This window comes from Macadamia integrifolia, chromosome 1 (genome assembly GCF_013358625.1).
Source record: "Macadamia integrifolia cultivar HAES 741 chromosome 1, SCU_Mint_v3, whole genome shotgun sequence".
Taxonomy (NCBI): domain Eukaryota; kingdom Viridiplantae; phylum Streptophyta; class Magnoliopsida; order Proteales; family Proteaceae; genus Macadamia; species Macadamia integrifolia.
In genome coordinates, this window is record NC_056557.1 from 34838367 (window position 1) to 34858424 (window position 20058).

General features: G+C 38.1%; 2 protein-coding genes across 5 annotated transcripts in view; one reads left to right on the top strand and one right to left on the bottom strand.

Moving 5' to 3' along the window:
* Positions 1-3540: 3540 nt before the first annotated feature.
* Positions 3541-4774, top strand: LOC122064551 (WEB family protein At3g51220-like). Its single transcript, XM_042628578.1, has one exon. The coding sequence runs from the start codon at positions 3603-3605 to the stop codon at positions 4284-4286; it is 684 nt and encodes a 227-aa protein (XP_042484512.1). The 5' UTR covers positions 3541-3602; the 3' UTR covers positions 4287-4774.
* Positions 4775-5182: 408 nt separating this feature from the next.
* The window catches only part of LOC122085205 (transportin-1-like), a 47719-nt gene continuing 32843 nt past the window's right edge, over positions 5183-20058 (bottom strand). For 2 of the 4 annotated variants that reach the window (XM_042653707.1, XM_042653682.1), the window contains 9 exons: positions 17007-17108; positions 16835-16897; positions 16691-16765; positions 11408-11479; positions 11211-11335; positions 10514-10565; positions 10357-10425; positions 10210-10269; positions 6801-7618 (listed from right to left, as the gene is read on the bottom strand). In XM_042653707.1, the coding sequence (XP_042509641.1) occupies positions 7535-7618; positions 10210-10269; positions 10357-10425; positions 10514-10565; positions 11211-11335; positions 11408-11479; positions 16691-16765; positions 16835-16897; positions 17007-17108 (702 nt within the window). In that variant the 3' untranslated portion in view covers positions 6801-7534. Of the gene's footprint in view, positions 5582-5741; positions 6352-6800; positions 7619-10209; positions 10270-10356; positions 10426-10513; positions 10566-11210; positions 11336-11407; positions 11480-16690; positions 16766-16834; positions 16898-17006; positions 17109-20058 lie in introns of those variants that run through there. The other 2 variants (XM_042653698.1, XM_042653690.1) reach the window with 2 other exon arrangements.

Below are 20058 nucleotides of genomic sequence, written 5' to 3' on the forward strand. Positions count from 1 at the left end.
AAAACAAAAACCTAAGGCATTGTATCCTTGGAAACCCATCAAATGAGTCAAATGGTTCTCATCTTTATTGCATAATTGGGTAAATAAAAAAAGAGAGGTCTACATTCTTCAATTGGATGATGGAGACCAATTGAAGAATGTAGAAACTTAAAGAAGGTAGTCGAATTGATAAGAAATATTCGTCTCAAGAAGCTTGTGATTTTGGGTTCGACTCCTCTTATTTTCTTAAAGCCACTCATACCGAGGTGTTTAGTGCTCTTCACTGCTTTCAGTGAAAAACTAAATGATTTTCATTCAGTCCCGGTATAATTCAATATATGCGGCTGTGGTTCAATATTGACCAACAAAACTAGTCACCAGTCGTTAGTAAAAGAAAAAATTAAATAATGTAGACCATCCTCATAATTCCTCTCTCTCTCTTTTTTTTCTTTCTTATTTATTTATTTATTTATTTATTTATTATTATTATTATTATTATTATTATTATTTATAATATGTAATATGTTGGGTTACACCTTCTTAAGATCTTATCACTCCACCTATTCATTCTTATCTCCACCTATTTATTCTTATCTTATATACCTTATTTGTTTCAATATTGGTAGTAGTATTAGGTAAGACAATAATACCAAAGATGTGTTTCCATATTGGTAGGAATAGTATTAGGTAAAACAATTATGCCACAAAGGTGTGTATATATATATCCTACGATTGTGGAAGATAAAGGTAGATCAATTCAATCCAATTGAAATCTCAATTTCAGCTAAGGATGTTAATTTGTAACCGAAACCGTTTATCAAAACCGAACCAATCCATTTACACCGAAACTGCAAAACCATTTAGTAAATGGTGCGGTTATGGTTTCAAGTTTCAGGCCAATTAGTTAAACGGGTCGGGTCGGGTCAGTTTTAACCGCGGAACCTGTTGGTTTCAAACCGAATTGAAACCGTTTAAAACCGTTTAAACCGATCCTATTAATCTGTATAACAATTAAATAAAAAAGGGGCAGTAATCCGTATAACAATTAACAATTAAATTAAGTGTCCATCCTACTTTGGTATGATTTATTACAATTCAGTTCAAGTTTAGGCTTTAGATCATGAACTTGTAATCCATATATGTTATTATGTTATTATGTAATCATAGATGGGGTGTTTTGGCCGAACCACCTGTCATTTTAATATTTTATGTTGTAGAAGGCTGGATTTGGATGTTGTATGATATTAGTTTTAAATGTATGAGAACGGCCATGCAAATAAATAGCACTAGATTATCAAATTAAGACATACCATCGTTAATATAGAATCTCTTATTTGTGGTTGCCAATTATTTTTTGATAAGCTTATGATCTTCAGTTTAGAGATGGTTGCAAGTTATAACAAACCGATTGTGAACCGTTTTACAAACCGTATGTAATAAATCAAAATCGAAACCGTTTAAAACCGTGAAACCGACACCGTTTATAAACCGTGGAAATCAAAACCGTTTACTAAACGGTCATGGTTTCAAAAATTGGAACCATTTAGTAAATGATGCGGTTATGGTTTTAGTCAAATAAATGTGAACCAAACCGATGCACACCGTTTAAACCGAAACCAAACCAATTAACACCCTTAATTTCAACACACCTTAAATTGCATTTGTTATGTTCCTCCTTAAGATATGGACCCACTTAGGTGTTGGGCTAGAGAATCCAATATCATTTGCTAGGGCGATTTAAAATCCTTTTATTGTGGCTAAAACTCTAATATCGTTTGGATGGTGTCCTCTTTTGCTCTGGAAACGGGATAATGAACAAGTTAGGTTGTGTTTGGTAGTCATTCAATTTCATAAATGATATTTCGTATCAAAAACAGAATTTTCTGATTCTGTGTCAAAATATCATTTAAAAAAAAAATTTGTGTTTGGTGAACCTATTTCAGGAATGATTGCCCTAATTGTTCCTTTTTTTTTTTAAAACGAAACCGAAATGATGGAACAAAGTTTCATCATTCCATCATTTTACTTCTCTAGAGTTTTTTTCTTTCCTTTTCATTCCAAAAAAATCAAAAAAACACCAAGTTGACAGCAAACGCTTTATTCCGTTTTTTTTTGTTCCCATAGAATAAAAAACATCAGAAATTTTTTCCTGAATAACTACCAAACACGGCCTTAAAAGAGAACAGTTTCTGATGTGAACTAACAAGCAAGCCTTGTGAACTCTTCTAAATTACTAGCCTTACTTTATTACAAATAAGTCAGATTCCTTATGCTACCGAAAATAATTTTGCCTTGTTTGAATATTATGATTTATATATATTTTTTTTATTTTCTTCCTTAATATCGATTTTCCTATTCACTCCCCCCTTAAAAAATTAAAACTTTCTTAATTTATACAATAATATAGTCAAAAGTAATTAACAAGTTACTTTGACTTGATCACTTTATTAATTTAATATAGTCAAAAGTAATTAACAAGTTACTTTGACTTGATCACTTTATTAATTTATATAATTAAGGGAAATCAAAAGGACTAATGTCACTCCCCACCAGTCCTTATCCTACCCTACTCAATGTTTGCTTGTGAATTTCAGAATATCTTATGGGTATACATATGATAGCCAATGATGAATTGATAGGAAAGACGAGTAGGACAGAGACTTTTGGAGTAATGCATACATATCCTTGAATATGGACTACCTAGACTAGAGAGTAGAAACCATTTAATCCAATATGAGTGGCCTTAAGCAAGCAAGAGGAGTTAAACAGGTCACCTATCGATAGTTGTGTACGCCCAACACATGGGGAAGTAGAGCCAGGGCATGAGTGTCTTGTTTCCACTTCCCAATGTGCGCAACACTATCCGGTAATGTTCTTTTACCTGAATTAAAATAAGGATATACTTTTTTAAATCCATGCCCTTACTCTATAGGTACTGAAGTTGATCCAGGCTCTCAGGACCAAGGTTTGAGAAGGTGGAATTGGGGTTGAGATCAGTCGAGGCTAATATTGATATGTTTGTTATCCTAATCCTGATCCTGATCCTGATCCTGATCCTGATCTGGATCCGGATCGCCCTGGGTCGGATTAAAAATAACCTTGATTTTTTCAATGATTTTCTTTTTTGTTTTTACTGTTTTGCCCTCTGTTCATTTCAATCCACCAATATGGCATGGCCCATTCGATCCGATTCCTCAAACCATGCTCAGGATTCTGATTGCCACAACAATATGAAATTATGAACTCTGCTTTCAGTTTCTGATGCTTCAAAAGCAATCCCAGGAATGTGGATGGGCCCAGTTGGGTTGGGTTGATGCTCTTACGTCAAGTGCAAGAACAAGAACAAGCTCACAAGGTTTCTGAGTCTCCAGCTGGACTCCCATGGTGAGAGGTCTTCTTCTTCTAACCTCCAAACCCCTCTCTCTCTCTCTCTCTCTCTCTCTCTCTCTCTCTCTTCTCATTGGAATTTGACTTACAAGCAAAGAAATTAACTCCAAAACCCATCATATATCAAATATTCTCATTTCTTGTTTCATCTTTCACAATAACAATATTCAATATTCACTATCTAGTACTCTCAACACCTCCCCCCCACACCCCACCCTTCCACCCTGCAACCACTCATGGAACCCTTATCCCCTCCTATTGAGAAGACAATCACTACAGATCACTTCTTCACCATCGACACTTCTCGCCCTTTCCGGTCCGTCAAAGAAGCCGTCGCACTCTTCGGTGAGAGGTCTCTAACCGGCGGTGACATATACATTCAAAAGACTTACACCAGTCCTAAACAAGCTAGAGATGTTGAACATTCAGTTGTGAATACCTTGAAGAAGATAGAAGCTGAATTGAAAGAGACTAAGAGAGAATTGAAGCTACTAAAGGAGAAAGAATCAGAGACAGAGATAGCATTGGCTTCACTAAATGCTGAGCTTCACAAGAACATGTCTAAGATGGCCAAAGCAGAAGCAGAAGCAGCAGCTAAGGCAGTTACAACAAAAGCTTTAGTTGTTAGGAAGGATAGGGAGGATGACACCATTAAGGAAGAAGAAGAAAAAGGGGAAAAGGACCCAACAGTGAGGACACACAGCTCTGTATCTCTATCCAAAATACTTAGTCTTGGGGAGAAAGAAGATTATTACTATGAACTCACAAAGAAGCAAAAGAAGATGATGAAGAAGAAGCCTATAGTTCCTCTTCTGGGAGATATATTTATCTCAAGGAAGAAAGGTTCCTCCACCACCCTCCACAATCCTCTCTATTCCACCTCAACACTAAAGTATGAGAGAGGTAAATTTTCAAGTTGAGTTTGTGTTCAATTTGTACCCATTTTTATCAATGAAGACTGTTTCAAGATCAAGCTAACACAAGGTCTTCAACATCAGAATGGAAGGAGGAACGAGTGTTTAGTGTGCTTACTGAAGATGGGTTTCAATCATGCATTTGAGCTTGATAATTTTTGTTGCTGATAAAATTAAGAAAAACCTATGGCCTCTTTTATTGTTTTCCCAAGTGATATTGTTTTATACCTCAAGGTTAAGGGGTCTTATGGATGGTCCATTCACCCAAGCCCTCCTTGTGAATCAGGATCCTCTCCCTTGGGACAACCACCCCACCCCATCTCATCCGGATCCCCTTCCCATACCCCATGGATTCCAGCTACTGAACAAGTAGGTGACCTTAATCAGCCATGTTATATTTGGTGATCCAACTCATTGTATTGTCGATAACAAGCGTTTTCCTTGTATTATCATTTTTTTTTTCTTCAAGAATATTAGATTTTATTATGTTTTAATCAAGCATGATTTTTGACAAATCGATACAGCCATTTTTTTTTATAAAAAAAAACACACGAATCATTAAAATATTCTTAAAATATGTCTATTCTAAGGCTTTTTCCGACCGATTCTATCACCCATTAGGCAATTTAAAAGGATAAAGAGTGAAATAAACTATGACCAAAAGATTCTAGCTCCAGTAGATTGTGCACTAATGGTGGTGATTTTAATTTCTTCGATATTCTTGTGGACGGGAAATTTTCCTCTACCCTGAATAGGCTGAAGCGTCACCATAGATTAATGCATCAAGGGAGCTATGGATAATTATCATTATCACACAAAGGTGTTCTCTGATGCCAACAGTGGAAATTAAAAAAAAAAAAAAAAAGGTTCTCCATGCAAACGAGAAAAGAAGACAGCACTAATGAGGAGCAACAAACAGTTTCATATGTAAAAGGCAAAGAGAGCTATTCATGTGAGAAATAATTTAGAGAGGTGCTAAGGTTCCAATGTACCATCTGTAGTCATCTCATCGAGGATCCCTTCCCCCATTGATAATGATGGAAATCCATTATTGTTTAAGACACTTGATATTTTACACGCCAAACCAATAACAATAAGAACTTAAAAAAATTCAGTGAATCATGAAAAGGGTAGAGGCTGTATACCATGGATTGCATGCCATTCTTTTTTCCATAAACCAATATAGTGCAACCCACTGAAGCAACCCAACACCTCCACGTCTCACCGAGGACCTCCAAAGGATCAACGCCAACCACCTCCTCCACTGCAGCAAGCCAATACTTCCATGTACCACTGAGCATCTTCAATGGAGCAACCATGTGACATTTACTTCAATTTCCAACTCATTCAAATTACAAAACTTACAAAACAAATGGTGGAAATTCTAATTTTTACCGTAAAACTTTTCACACGGAAACAAACGGAACTTGGCAAAAGAAAAATGTATTGTGGCAACAAGGGTAAGGTTTTAAAGGTTATAAATTATTTAACACCATGAGAGGTATCAATAAGAAAAACCCCACATATATACGTCGTATCTTATCAAACCCACATATATATGTAGTATCTTATCAAACCCACAGTTTTTTTTTTGTCCAAACTCCAAAGATCTTTGCATCTCTCTTTTTCCTGCTCGGTTGGGTTGCCCCAGCTCTCTTCTTGCTTTCTTCTGATGTACCCCTCATTCATGGTGCTAACAAGGGTAGGGCCAAACTTTGATTCCATTCGGTCAGCTTCTGAGCAAACTAAACTTCCCTGAACCTGACCCATTGTGATCCTTGAACATAAAAGCCATGATGGAAACCTATTTTCTTAAGACACCATAGAAATGTCTATAAGAACCAGAATCAACACTTGCATCTTACACGCCACATCAACAACGAGAGGAGATTTCAGTGGACTTCGGTGCATCATACAGAGGCCGCATCTTTAACAACAGTATCAGATTTGTGTGTAGGCATGCCATTCTATTTCCCCATACCAATATAATGCCACAACACCAAATAAAGATCTGAAAAATGAAACATGGATAAATCTTGGGGCAAGAGATCGCTACCTAGTCACATAACCGCTGCACCAACAATAGGGTAATAAAAGTAAATGTGCAGGTCATATTAATATGGATGGAATTTTCATTTCACAAGGCATGAGTGGTAATTTTGTCTGCTCCTGACTGTGCATCTTGGTGTAGAGCCCCACCATGCAATTACATAAGGGAAAAAGAAGGCTCCCTGGTCGCACGCCCCCTACGGCAACATAGGGGGCAATTTGGGGGCACAGATGGCATCATAAGAGGGGGGGGGGGATTAGCAGTTCATAGGATTGGGACCCTCTCCAACACCAACCACCCTCCAACGACCCATCCAAGGGCGTTTATTTCCCCATAACATTACTACAATAAAAAGGAAAAATTGTTGACTGTCTCCGTACAAGTTCCAACCATGTTTCATGGTTACTCATGAAAGCATTTTCCACTATTTTACAGGGATTAAAAAAAAAAAAAAAAAGCACCCTACGGGCTAGGAGAAACATTTCATGATTGGAAAAGAAAGTACAATCATGGAAAAATTACAATTGAGGAAAGAAAAATGATATCCAGGGCCACTGGACACCTTCCACCTCTAAAGACAAGCTGCTTCTAAGTAAAAATAAAAGCAAATACAGAAAATGTTAAAATGGCAGCTAGAAACCTAAAAGACAACAATCGGAACTGAATGGACAAAACTTTAACAAATAACCCTCCCCCCTCCCCCCTCCCTCCCTCTCTCTCTTGACCAATCAATGGATTACAGATTAAAACCTATCCACTGACACTGTATAAACATTAACACAATGACCAGAATATGATGAACCAACTGGACTGAGATTTATGCCATCCTTATTAATACATACAACTCAATAATATCTTCAGAGGCAGATGAAGAGCCGTATTTGGACATTCTATCCCCTCCTCACACTCTTGAGCTCAGCTTCTTCTGTTTCCTTATGTTTCCTGCATCTTTTAAATCAACAATGTTTCAATAAGGCCAATCTTCAGCTTCAGGCTTGCTTGAGGACCTTCAACTGTAGGCTGTAGCACCCTCAACAATTTTGTCCTAACCTAGAACTAGTTAAACTACTCCATCCCAAGATGCAGAAAATAACATCATCGAAGAATGTAGGTACAGAAATATGAAGAAGAGGACTGGAAACTATCACCAGAAAGAATTTAAAAAAAAAAATAAAAAAATTTCCCACCCTTTGGCTGATGACCATTATACAAGATATTTTGACAACCTATCTGTCACCAGAGGCTCCAAAGTAGACATGCACTGCTCCCATGCTCCATTGCCAAGCATCTGTCAAAATTTGGTGCAATTACATTATATTAACACTTAGGATAATCACCTTACTCATTTTTTCTGCAAGATGGAATTGGAAAAAGAAACCAGTTGGGGGAAGGGGGGGTGGGGTGGGGAGACAATCATAATTAAATAATAACTAACAATAATTAAGATTTTCGATATCTTTGGGAAGGAGAGCAAGGCAGTTAGTACAAGTGGGCAAGGATAAGTCCCCGGCCCAGGCAGTCAGCCATCTTGGGTACTGAAGTGGTAACTCTCTCTTTTTTGGAGACATCAGGTAACTTTGCCAACTCAGCAAGCATCCTCTAGCTGAATGGTCTTCTCCATGGGTGATCCCTTTGCCACACAAACATGAAATCTGGCCCAACCCCTACTTTGGCCAACAACTAGAAGACATGTTATCTGATAGACATTCTGGACAACCACATCATGCCTCTACATGATTGACATAGGAGTAGCCAAGAACAAGAAATATACTTAGGTCCTAAACATAGAACATATCCAGAGATATTCAACAAGGTTATATCGATTTTTTTAATGGGCTTGTAACATTCACAAAGGTTAATTAATATATTTAATATAATTTCCTGGCAGACACTGCCCCCCCAAACCAAAACCCCCCAAAAAAAAAAAAAAAAAAAAAATAGTTTCCTTGCTGACACCATGTCACCCATCCATACGTATAGGATATATCAAGACCTTCATTTCCTTACAATCATCTGTAATTACAACCTCATACACAACATATGACAAAAAGAGTTCAGGCTGGCCTAGCCCACCCCAAGTCTCCTATAAATAGATGAGCTCAGTTTGACTTCAAAGGCTTAGGCAGAGATCAAGATTTGGCCAAACCGAAACCTACAGGGAAAATAGGCAGGCTGGGCACATGGTCATCTCAGCCCAGCCAAACCCAACTAAGAAATTAAGTTGATTTTGGATTTTTCGATCCTCATGGAAAATGGACTATTTTTATGACTGACAAATATTATCAAAGATATAATTCTGGTGGATCTAGCCCAGTTACAATTTCTATTCAAGAAGCTAGCAAAACCTGCAGATTGATAGCATGTACTGACTACATATAAAACATCTTTTCTTTTAAATACCAAAGCTTTTAATATTATTAAATTTCAAGTGTTTCCCTTATGGCTCTATCTGCCATGTCACAGCTGTACTGGTTACCCAAATTTATTGAAAATTTGCCCACCCAAGGCCAAAAGAAATTTTCTACAAAAACTTTCAAAAATTATTCAAAAGTCAGCATTTTGGACTCACGTTAAAACTTTTGAAAATTTAAGGGCAATACTTCAATACATCTTAGGCCACATGATTGAAGTGAAAATTGCTCACTAACCTAGAGGATGCCCCACTTAAATAATTGTCAGATTGGAGAGATCAATATCCCATGAAGCCAAAATAGGTGCACAGCGAAGCATGGAACTAATCTCAGTCGAAACTGATCGAAACCGAGACAAAACTAACATCAATATTGGATCATACCAGGTTTCAACCATATATTGAATATTTCGGTAGTTTCGACCAAAAATACCGAGTTTGACGACCCCAGTTTCAACCAGCTCATGACAATTCCAGTATGGCCAGAAAAAAAAAACTGGGAAATCTAGGTTTTGGCCATGGTCAAAACCGGCCTGAAAAACCTAGATTTAGAATCCTGCACGGAGGCAAGTTTGCATTCAAAGGGCCACACCAATAATTTTTTCCCCTAGCAATTTTACTTATCGATTTAAGCGACTAATGTATAATAAGGCACTATTAACTTTCTCGTCCTAAAAGCTTCATCACCAAATTTGTCATATAAAAGGAATATCAGAAATATCAGTTGACACAAAATATAACAATTTATTTACAATAAACATTTAGATCAAAAGATAAAATTTCAATTCCCATTCTTCGGCCTGTTAAGCCAAACCCCCCCCCCAAGTGGGTCTCTTATTATTTTTTTATTGGCCCTGCACAAAGTTGTAGAGCTTCAAAATTCCTACTATTGCTGCCTAATGCATCCCATATTTTATAAGAAGCTGCAATAATCTACCCATTAAAATGTGTGATTTTAATAGTCAGATCCTGCCTCATTAATTTTGAAATAAGTCGGTTCCTGCCATTTTTTATGAATTACTAGAGGCTGTGAGTTCTAGAAAATACATAAAGGGATCCCTAACAGTGTGGCCCTACGGTAAGAACCCCAGCTTTTAACATTCGCAAATTTGCCACTCATTCCTCATGAATTTCCAGGCGTCCACTAAAGTTTCCATAAATGAAACATAAAAAATTCTATGACAAGAAAATTGTATTACAATAAAAAAACAAGTTTAAACATTCAACTTCCCAACTATAACAATATTACTTCTATAATCATATGCATAACAAAATTTTCTCTTCAGCCAAAAAAAAAAACCATAATTCACAAAGTACTTACAAAGACAAAACTAATGATAAAAATAAGTTGCAGCGAGTTATGAACTTCCTACTGGAGCATACTGTTACTGAGGTTATATAGGAAGTTCAAAATTTCCTAGAGCAGAAAGAAAACCACATCCGTATGCGGCACAAAGAACACATCTTACCTGTTTATACCCATTTACCACCTGGCAAACTTCATTACGTAGATCCTGACTCCTTATCTCCTGAAAGATGCATACAAAATCAAACAAAGGAGAAGAGGGAGGAGAAAATCATTTAAAAAATAAATAAAAGTTTGTCATTATTCGTACATGCCAACTTGCAATAGCTTTGCACATATAAACAAGTGAGTTCAAAGCCGCTGATGGATTTGCTCTAACCTGTGACAGTGAGAATATGAAGATGTAAGAAATTGCAGCTATTGAATGTCATCTACTGATATACCTAAGAATCAAGCAACATCCATACCATCGCACATAGACCCCTGAAAGCATCCTCCTTCTCAATATCATCACGTATCCTGCCACGTTTAATTCTTCATGAGAAGCAGTTTACAGGATTAAGCCAATCCTTTCCAATATCAAATCCATATTTTGCAATAAAAAAGGTAAACCCCGAAGCCACAAAAAGGTGCATAAAGATACATCAGCATACAGAAGACCCCAAACACAAGATGTGAGCCTTAGTGCAGTTGTGATAAGTACAAGGCTATGAAGCACATGGGGTGAGCTCCAGGACAAAGGAAAAAAGGCACATGCTTAAGCAGAGTCTTCATGGAGTTCCTCCCAAGTACAATGCCCAGATCGTATGAACAAAAGTACAGCAATCATCATTTATAAATGAATTAGGAGCAGATTAACCAGTATTTGTATGATCCCAATCCTTGTAAGTGCCCCTACATATGGTGCACATCAACAATTGGAACATGCAGAATATTTAAAAGAAATTATATAGAAAATTTTCAGCCAAAAGATCTCAAAGGGAGGAGACATCAAAATGTGAGCACAATCACTGAACAAGCACCACTTCTACCATTAGTCATTGATAAATCGATAAATTTAGAACAGCAAAACGAATACCTTAATAATAACTGATCAAGAACTTATTTAGTGAATGACCTTGTCAATAAAAACCCATTTTTGGTGATGGGAAAAGAAAACCTTACATGGATAAAGCAATACACCATGCTTGCATGAAATGTTCCATATGCGGGGAAACAAGCTCTGGGCATACCCAGGCAAGTCTTCCAAGAGTGATGGCACTATTTTCAATGAGTGATTTGTTGAGTCCCTGGGCAGAAGGAAGATGATAAAAACCCAGAAGAGAGAAGGAATCAGAATTAGATTGATGCAGGAAGACTACCTCTGCATGCTGGAGAATTGGGACCAAGCATGAAACAACAGTCATCACAATCGGAGATATTTCTTGATGAACCTGAGATTTTGCCAACCACAGTCACATGGTTCAATAATGAAATTAAGTAGTAAAATAAACAGTTTAAGCATAGAAAACCATGTATATGTCCAAATGAAAAAAATAAATAAAATAAGAAGCTCTGCAAATGATTATAGCTGCAAACAGTATGCTAACATTGCAAATACATTTTTGAGAATTACATAATCCAAGGTCTTTTTAGTACATTGACATGAAGACAGATGACTATTCTGCCTATGCAATAGTTACCTTTAAAATCCAATTCACCATTCTGTTATTAGGTGTGTCAGTGCATTTTTTTTTTCTTTTTTTTAATAAGCAGCATTTTATTATAAAAAAAGAGAAAAAAATGAGATACAAACAAGAAAACTCCAAACCAAAAGAAACAAACAAACAAATCTAATCAGGAATGGGGAATCCCCAATTCACATAGAAATTCTATGCCCCATCCTTAAAAGGTCTGTCAACATGGGCATTGCTAGACCTTGGAGTCCACAGGAATGAGATATAAAACACATTGTCTAGGAATTTAGCACACTCGATCAAGAACTGAATACACAACCAGCCTAATGTAGAGGTCTCAGAGAAGTTCCTAGAGCGTTTGGACCAGCAGAAGACAACGCGGTCCAGCCGAAGATACTGAGTAATTTCCCCAAATTTTCAACATTTTCAGCAATATTGCTAAAACCCTATCTTTTGACTCGGTTAGCATCACGGGAGCCGTAACCGCAATTCAGAAATGGTAGCCAGAGCTCTAGAGGAAAAAACGCCTAGTCGTCTGGGCTTGCACAAGATTTCCCAATTCATCCGTTTAGGCCCTCAACGGAACCTGTGAAGTTTGGTCGCATAAATTAAGGTTTTTTCTAGTTTCCTATTGTGTTCATAGTTGTCCAGGCGTCGCCTTGGCGTCTAGGCACTATGCCAAGGTTCTAGGCCACTGTCCAGTACAATAATCTTTTGTTTTGATGTCTTTAAATTATTTTCATTCAGGAGATTTTAACAGCATTCGCACACTTTAAAATAAGTTTGAGTGGAACATTACTTTGTCATTACAACTCAAATTTAAGTAATCTTAGACTTGTTAGAAAACTGGTTTTGTATTATACCTAATAAAAAAAGTCTCATGTAAAAATAAAATCATTTGACTAGTAGTAAAACTTATTATAGAACAAGAGCATTTCTCTAAATGTCGATTTTTTATGACTTAATGTTGATCTTTGATGATTTGATGTAGCATAATGCTGATTTTTTATGACTTGATGTGGCTTAAGGTTGATCTTTTATGATATAAGGTATATGTTGTATACTAAATAATGTTAGAAAATAGTGAAAATAGAAAATAATAATTGGTCACCATGTTCGCCTTAAGGCGGGCGCCTTGTCACCTAAGCGCTTAAGTAGCCCCCCAACACCTTTGTTCGCCTTGTCGCCATGCCAACTATGATTGTGTTTACATTTTTTCCCTTCATCAAAATGACCTAACTATATAAGGTCTCTTGGGGGCTTCAATAAGGGGATCTTCCATTTTGAATCAAAGCAGCCATTTTCACTATTCTTCCTCTCTGGAATTAGGGTTCCACTTACCTTGTGGATTCGAGGGTCATTCGTGTTAGAACAATATCTAACCCACCGCACTTTCAACTGCGTCACAACCCCTATCATTAGATGAAACCCAACAGATAATAACTATTGGATCATACCCAACAACCTGCCCTAAATGTGGAAGCTAGCTCAAGACCCAATATCAGAGCTTGCAACAACTCAGCCTTTGGGGAGTTCAGCAACACCTATGGGGCAGTAAAGAAAATTATGACCTCACTTCTACAGTTTCTAATAATCCTCCCAACTTGCTTCTTGCCTTGGGTTACCTAGGGAACAACCATCAAAATATAGTCTAAACCAATCCCTAGTAGGGGACTCCCAAATTCTGCATAGCTTCAAAGCTGTGAGGTCATATGTTTGCTAATCTCTCTAATTTCTTATTATAGCTATTATTGATACCCCTCCAAAGATATCAAAGTAGAGGCCCAAGAAGCTGCCGGAAAAATAGTTGAGTAAAACACCTGATTCATCTTTTTGTAGACATTATGAAAGAGTATTGTTTCTTTCCATCCAAAGATCTGAAAGCCCTTGAAGGAGAAATTAGCTCCACAATAATATTCATATTTGGGGACAGCCGGTGACTCCCTAATGAAGTCAACAATATCTGGGCTCTAGTAATACACCTCAGTATACCAAAAGGATCAAGAAATCGGTTCCAAACCTGTCTACAAAAACTACAGTGCAAGAATAGGTGAGAGACTCACTCACTCTCCCTCAAGCATATTAGATGCCATCCAATAAAAGAGGACAAATCCCATCCCTCAGAAAGTTTATTCTGAGTGTTCAATTTTTGAAGAATCCTCCCCACAGTAGAGGCTTATACTGGAGGGGAGAAGATATGCACCAGAATTTTCTAGAAGGCAAGTTGGCAAAGGGTGGTCTGTCATCAAACAAGAAGATTGAATGAGAATACGAAAGGAAGCAGTGGTAAAACGGCCGTTAGAAGAATAATTGTCACAGCGACTAGGCAACCAAGGCACCTGTCCTGGACTCCTAGGCTACACCTTGACAACTATAGTTAGAACATGGAACCCATATTCTTTATTCAACATCTGACGAGGCAAGGAAAACATCTACCAAGAAGATTTAATCATTTAACAAACAAGCTCAACTATCTAAGGATCTTCTAAAACCAAGCTTTCCAAGGCATGCCACCACTACTCAACAGCACATAGTGCAACTGCGGGGGGGGAAAAAACGAAAAGATTTCCCCCTCCCACCCCTCCCAAAGCATCATTCTCCCTCCATTGAAACCTAAAGCACCTGACCATCATTGGGCCACCACTAGAGATGCTTTTACAACAACTTAGATGCCCTCCTATTAACCATATCACATCCATTCCCATTCATGCGATGTCTCGCCTTAATGACTCAAATTCATTTAGCATGAAGGGTATTATTCCTCACCCTCAAATTGCCTGGCCGAACCCACTTCCTCCAGATCATTTCAGAGCCTTTCATGTCCAGGAAACAGTCAAAGAAGTTCCAATTTACACTATAGCAAGCTTTCTCGAGCTCCAGTACACACACAAATCACTATCCCTTTCCTGCTTGATTTCTTCAAATCTTCCATAGATTTACTTGCAACATGAATCTAGTCCAAGATTCATTTATTATCAACAAAGGGATCATCTCTTGGTGCAACGGTCTCATTGTGCACACCTCTAATTCTTTTAGACAAAACCTTTGAAATAATCAAGTCTTTATGCTAAATGAAGTGTCACGTTTCTCCTCTATATGAGAATCACTCTGATTTCAGCTATAACAAGTTGAAGTTCTTATAGACAAAGGAAGGCTACTTCCAACCTAAGATCGTTCTCCTTCAACTTAGGAAGGATTGCAACAATATTCCTTCCTTTCTGTAATTTGGCTAGACTTATAAAGAAGTTAAAAACCTCCTAGTTGCTTCAGGTGTTTTGAAGAGTTGACATCCAGCTAATATGGGAAAAATCTTCCTTTTTTTTTTTTTTTTTTTTGGGTGGGGGGGGTTGGGGGCGGTGGTGTTAATGAATAACAAACAGTAGATTTGTCATGTAACTATGGGTTTGGAGGTATGGTTAATTTGGTCAAATAATTATTCCCCGGGAAAGTGACTGATGCAGGAGTGCAACCGTGGATTGATCCATACCCATGGGTATACAGGCACAGGTGAAGTGGGCCCATATTTGAGTTTTTGGATTCTAGTAGGATTTTAGGAAGCTTTATTTAGTTAGGAATAGTATGTAGTCTTCTATTTTAAGTAGGACTTAAGAGTAGGAGTAGATTGTGTTCCTTGTTTCCTTATTTAAATTTATTCCTCAGCAGAAAATGTTTCTATTAAATTTCAATTTTTTTTGGGGTGTGTTTTTAAGTATGTAACCGATGGACAAGTATTGGGAGATTGATGAATTAAATTGAGTTGAAACAATGGTCGTGTGACCTCCCTTCCACCCCCCAACCCTGTGCGATCTCTCTCCCTCTCTCTTGCAATCGGCTGTTTCCCCCTTATCTCTCTAATTCTCTCCTTCCCTGTGAGAACCCTTCCACCCCCCCCCCTGTGCGATCCATCTCTCTCTCATCTCTTCTTCTCTCCCCTTGCGCGAACCCTCTTTCTCCTTCTTCTTTTCTGGTTCTCTTTTCCTGCAATCTTAGCAGTCCATCAAAGGATATAATGACCCCTTTTGATTCTTCATATTCCCATCTCAGAATCTGAGAACTGAGTTGATACCCTAGGGCGACCCAGGTTGCCAAATCTGACACCCAACCGTCCCCCGTACTGGCAGTTCCAACTCAACTTTCAGATCTGGTTCTCGTATTCCAAATTTTCTGTGCTAATCTGTAGCTGCTGATTCAAGGTATCATGGGTTGCGATCGATAGGGTTGAGGCTTAGGACCCTGGAATTTCAGGTTTAATGGTGTCCAAACGGGAGAGATCTCCCGCCTGAATCCAGTTGGTTCTTTGCCTTACCGTAGGAGTCGTGAGGTTGAAGAAGGCTCCCCATCTTCACAAATTAATTCCCCTGATTGGCTTTTCTAACTTTAATGTCTTTTGTCCCTTAGTCTTTTGTCTTTTGTGGTAGTCTTTTTCTTATTCCAGACTAATACCTCTCCTTTACCTGATCCAAGTTGGGATTCTGGAACCCCAAATCCGCATTAGTCATTAGTGACATGTTTAGGAATAAAAGCTAATCCCTCCTAGGAAATCATTCTATGTTTAAGAATCTGTTCCAGCCATAACTTTTTCAACTGGGAAATGTTACATCTCTGGAGCTTGTTTTTCAATTTCATAAAAAGTTGTCTTCTGCCTCAGAAAGTTGGAAAGAATAAGTGGATACTTTTAGAAGCTATTTAATGTTTGTTGAGACCAGTATTGCCAATATAGATTAGTAAGCCTTGTATTACGAGTGAGAGAATCGTAATCTGAAAATCTTCCACATCCTTGAAGCATGACTACTTTCTTTTCTTATCATCACCAACGAAATTTATTTCATTTATTGTAGTATCCTTTACACGAGTTTTTGGTCATAAATTTTAGCTCCTGCTCATTCTATTGTCATCTTGCTCTACACAACTCCACTAACAGCAGTTACAGCAGCTATATTTGACGGCAATGTCAAAGCATGAACATACCTTAACTGCTAACTCTCCAATTGCCCAGCATGCATTATTTGCCACTGAAAGATTCTTCTTCAGCTCAGGAGTACTCTGCACAAATCACGCCTTGTCAGACAACCAAAAATAAGGTTTTGAGACGTGATAATAAATTCTGCCTACCAGTTGCTTCACTGCAACATTGAGAAAGTCTCCCAAATGTGGACGCAAATGTACAGCACAAACCTGGCCATAGATCATCACAAACTCACAGGTTATTTTAGAAACTAGTAAGAATATAACACTGAAATCGTGAAATCCTTCCACACCAAAAATTATAAATGTTTCAACTAACTCTTGCAATGTCCCCTAGAAGAGCGAAGGCACTTTGCCGAACATCAAGATCATCATCCATGCAACATTGTAGAAGTAGATCCCTCAAATTGCAGTTTGCAACCTACAAAAAAACTATCAGAATGGGAGTACTTTTGTTGACAAAGAATGAAGTATGAAAAGAACGATTAAACAATTTTCAGCATAGTTATTTAGGAGACATAGGCATGCAGTACTATACCAATGATAATATTCTTCCCCCCCCCCCCCCGGCAGGACCTCGCACATGCAGGAGCCTTGTGCATCGGGTACTCCCTTTTTATGAGTATATGCAATGTAGAATCCATATCAATGCAATATGATATAATTATGCTAGTAATGATTTAATACGAGAAAATCTCCCAAAAAAGATAGATCTTGCCCGAAAAATTACGTCTTTGGCAGGAACAAGGAAAATATGATCTTCTATGTCAAATGAACACGACAATTATGTTTGTGACTTACCAGAAGAGTGGAATAACAAGCATCATCAGTCAAAACCCTATGTGCATAGGTCAAAAACAGCAAACCCTAACATGAGATTAGGGCACTTCAGATACAAAGCCTCCTCATCCAACAACTTTATTAACAATAATGATGGAATTCTAGTTGTTCATGTTCAAGAAACTAGGATTTTAAGTTCTAACAGACACAAAACATCATAGGTGGTTGCACACCAATAGGTAGGGAAAAACCCACACACTCAAAACAGGAATCAAGAAGGAATCCCAAGTAATGAAGTCAATGCTCTAATAACTTGTAAAAATAACAATACCTGAATCAGTACCCTGATCATAAGAAAGAAAAGAGTCAGAGCCCATGGTTTGAATAATAAGGAAGAATACTCAAACCGTGGGGTGGGGGAATCTATTTATATTAATCAAAGAGCAATTACAACGTAAAGACTGGGTGGCTGATCTAAAGGAATGGTTGGGCCAACCAGGTACCCAAGTTGTGAAAGAGAGGAGAAGATTATCTCCATATCCTATTCCAGAAAGGGCAAAATCCAGTGAGGCTAAGTAGTGCCTAATCAATTGGCCGGATGAGAGTTCGTATATCAGGAAAATTGTTTTTGCTGACTGGGACCGACTTAATAGTAAACACTCTCCATAACCTCTCCTAGGGATGCATCATGGGTTTTGAGGAAGATCATTGAGCTGAGACCTCTGGCTTTGAAAGCCATCTCCGCCTATATTGGAAATTGTGCCTCGACCTCCCTCTAGTTTGACCCCTGTCACCCATCAGGCATCCTCCACACCTTAATCTCCCCGACGTCCATCTACTCCTCCAATCTAGGCCAATTTTTCACTGTTGCTTCCATCATCTCTGATAATGGATGGTCCCCCCTCCTCTCCTCCCCCCTCCTTGATCTGTGGTCCTCTCTCTTCCCCTTCCCCCCCCCCCCCCCCCCAGTCACAGAGGCAAAGAGGACAAGATTATCTGGATCCCCTCTACCACGGGATCCTTCACCTCTGACTCTGCTTGGGACTTTATTACATCCAAAGGGCCCATAGCCCCTTGAAGGAACATTATTTGGTTCAAATGCCACATCCCTTGCCACAGCTTTACGGCTTGCACTCAATCTCCAACTGCCTTCCTACACTGCATCTCCTCATTTACCGCCACATACATGTTCCCCTTCTTACTATCTATGCTGGAACGGAAATGAAGATGTCAATTACCTATTCTTTTTCTTGTCTCTTCTCCACCTCTGTCTAGAAGAGAGTGATCCTAAAGTGCTGGCCTTCCAATAGACCCATCCTCCCCCTTGCTAAAGAATGGATCTGGATCGACATGACATTGCCGGCGCATCTATTTGTGATACTATAGATAAGCTCGCTTTTTGTGCCACCATCAACCACATTTGGATGGAAAGAAATCTTCATAAATGGACTCCCAACTCTCACTCCTTCGACATGATTTGGAAAGCCATATTCTTTGATGTTACCTCCAAGATGAGATTCCTCCATCATCGTACCATCCGAAACACCCCAAGGAACAGGCTCATTGTTATCTCCTGGGGTTTCCAACCTTCTATCATTTCCGACACCCCCCACCCTAGGCTACTTTAGTTTTGTTCTAGGCTCTTGAGGTGTTGTGCCAACGCTTGTTTGTTTGTTTTTGTTTTGTTCTCCAGGCTTGTTGCCTCCCCCCCCCCCCTTCCCCTTGTATATTCTTCTTCTTGGTAATGAATTTATTTATTCATCCAAAAAAAAACAAAAGTAAAGACTGACAATTATGAAAATAGTACCCCTAACATATAAATCCAACACATACATCTTAAACCAATCAAGTCAAGCCACATAACTACATAACAATAACAAAGCCTGGGATATAATGTAACTATATTCACTAAAAAAAAAAAAAGCAACAAACATAAATCAACACAAAATCATGAAGTGTCAAAAAACTGATATAATATAAGGCATACTGTCACAAGTTCACAAGGCGACACCTAGACATCCAAGGCGGTCACCTTTCTTGCATCAAACAAAGTGTTCTACCACCTTGGACCCAAGAAGGCACCTGGACCTACGCAATGCCTTGACAACTATGATCTGAAAAGCTCACAATCATATCCATCCCCCCCCCCCCCCCCCCCCTCCCTCCCCAAAAAACCAATAAAGAAAAGAGGGCGAAGAAGAAAGAAAATATGAGAGAAAGTTACAGAAAGAAAACTTCACGAATTGTTTCCTTGACAATACCTTACCACATCATCAATTGAAGAAATCAAAAAATGACAAAGCAACTGAGAAACTTGGATCAGTTTCAATGGTATATAATTCAAAGGAAGAAAAATTATAGACTAAACAAAAGAAAGTAAAATATAATTACACAAAGATAAGTTGGCAAAATATTTGCCTTATATTTCCATTTCCATCATTCACTTACTTTACAAAGATAAAGCTTCAATCTAAAAAAAAAATAAACACTCATATGGTTCACACAGCTACTCACAACAGCATAAATCATAAATCCTAACCAAAAGATACAAGTTAAGAATAAACAGCTACATATGAATAATCCAGATAAAA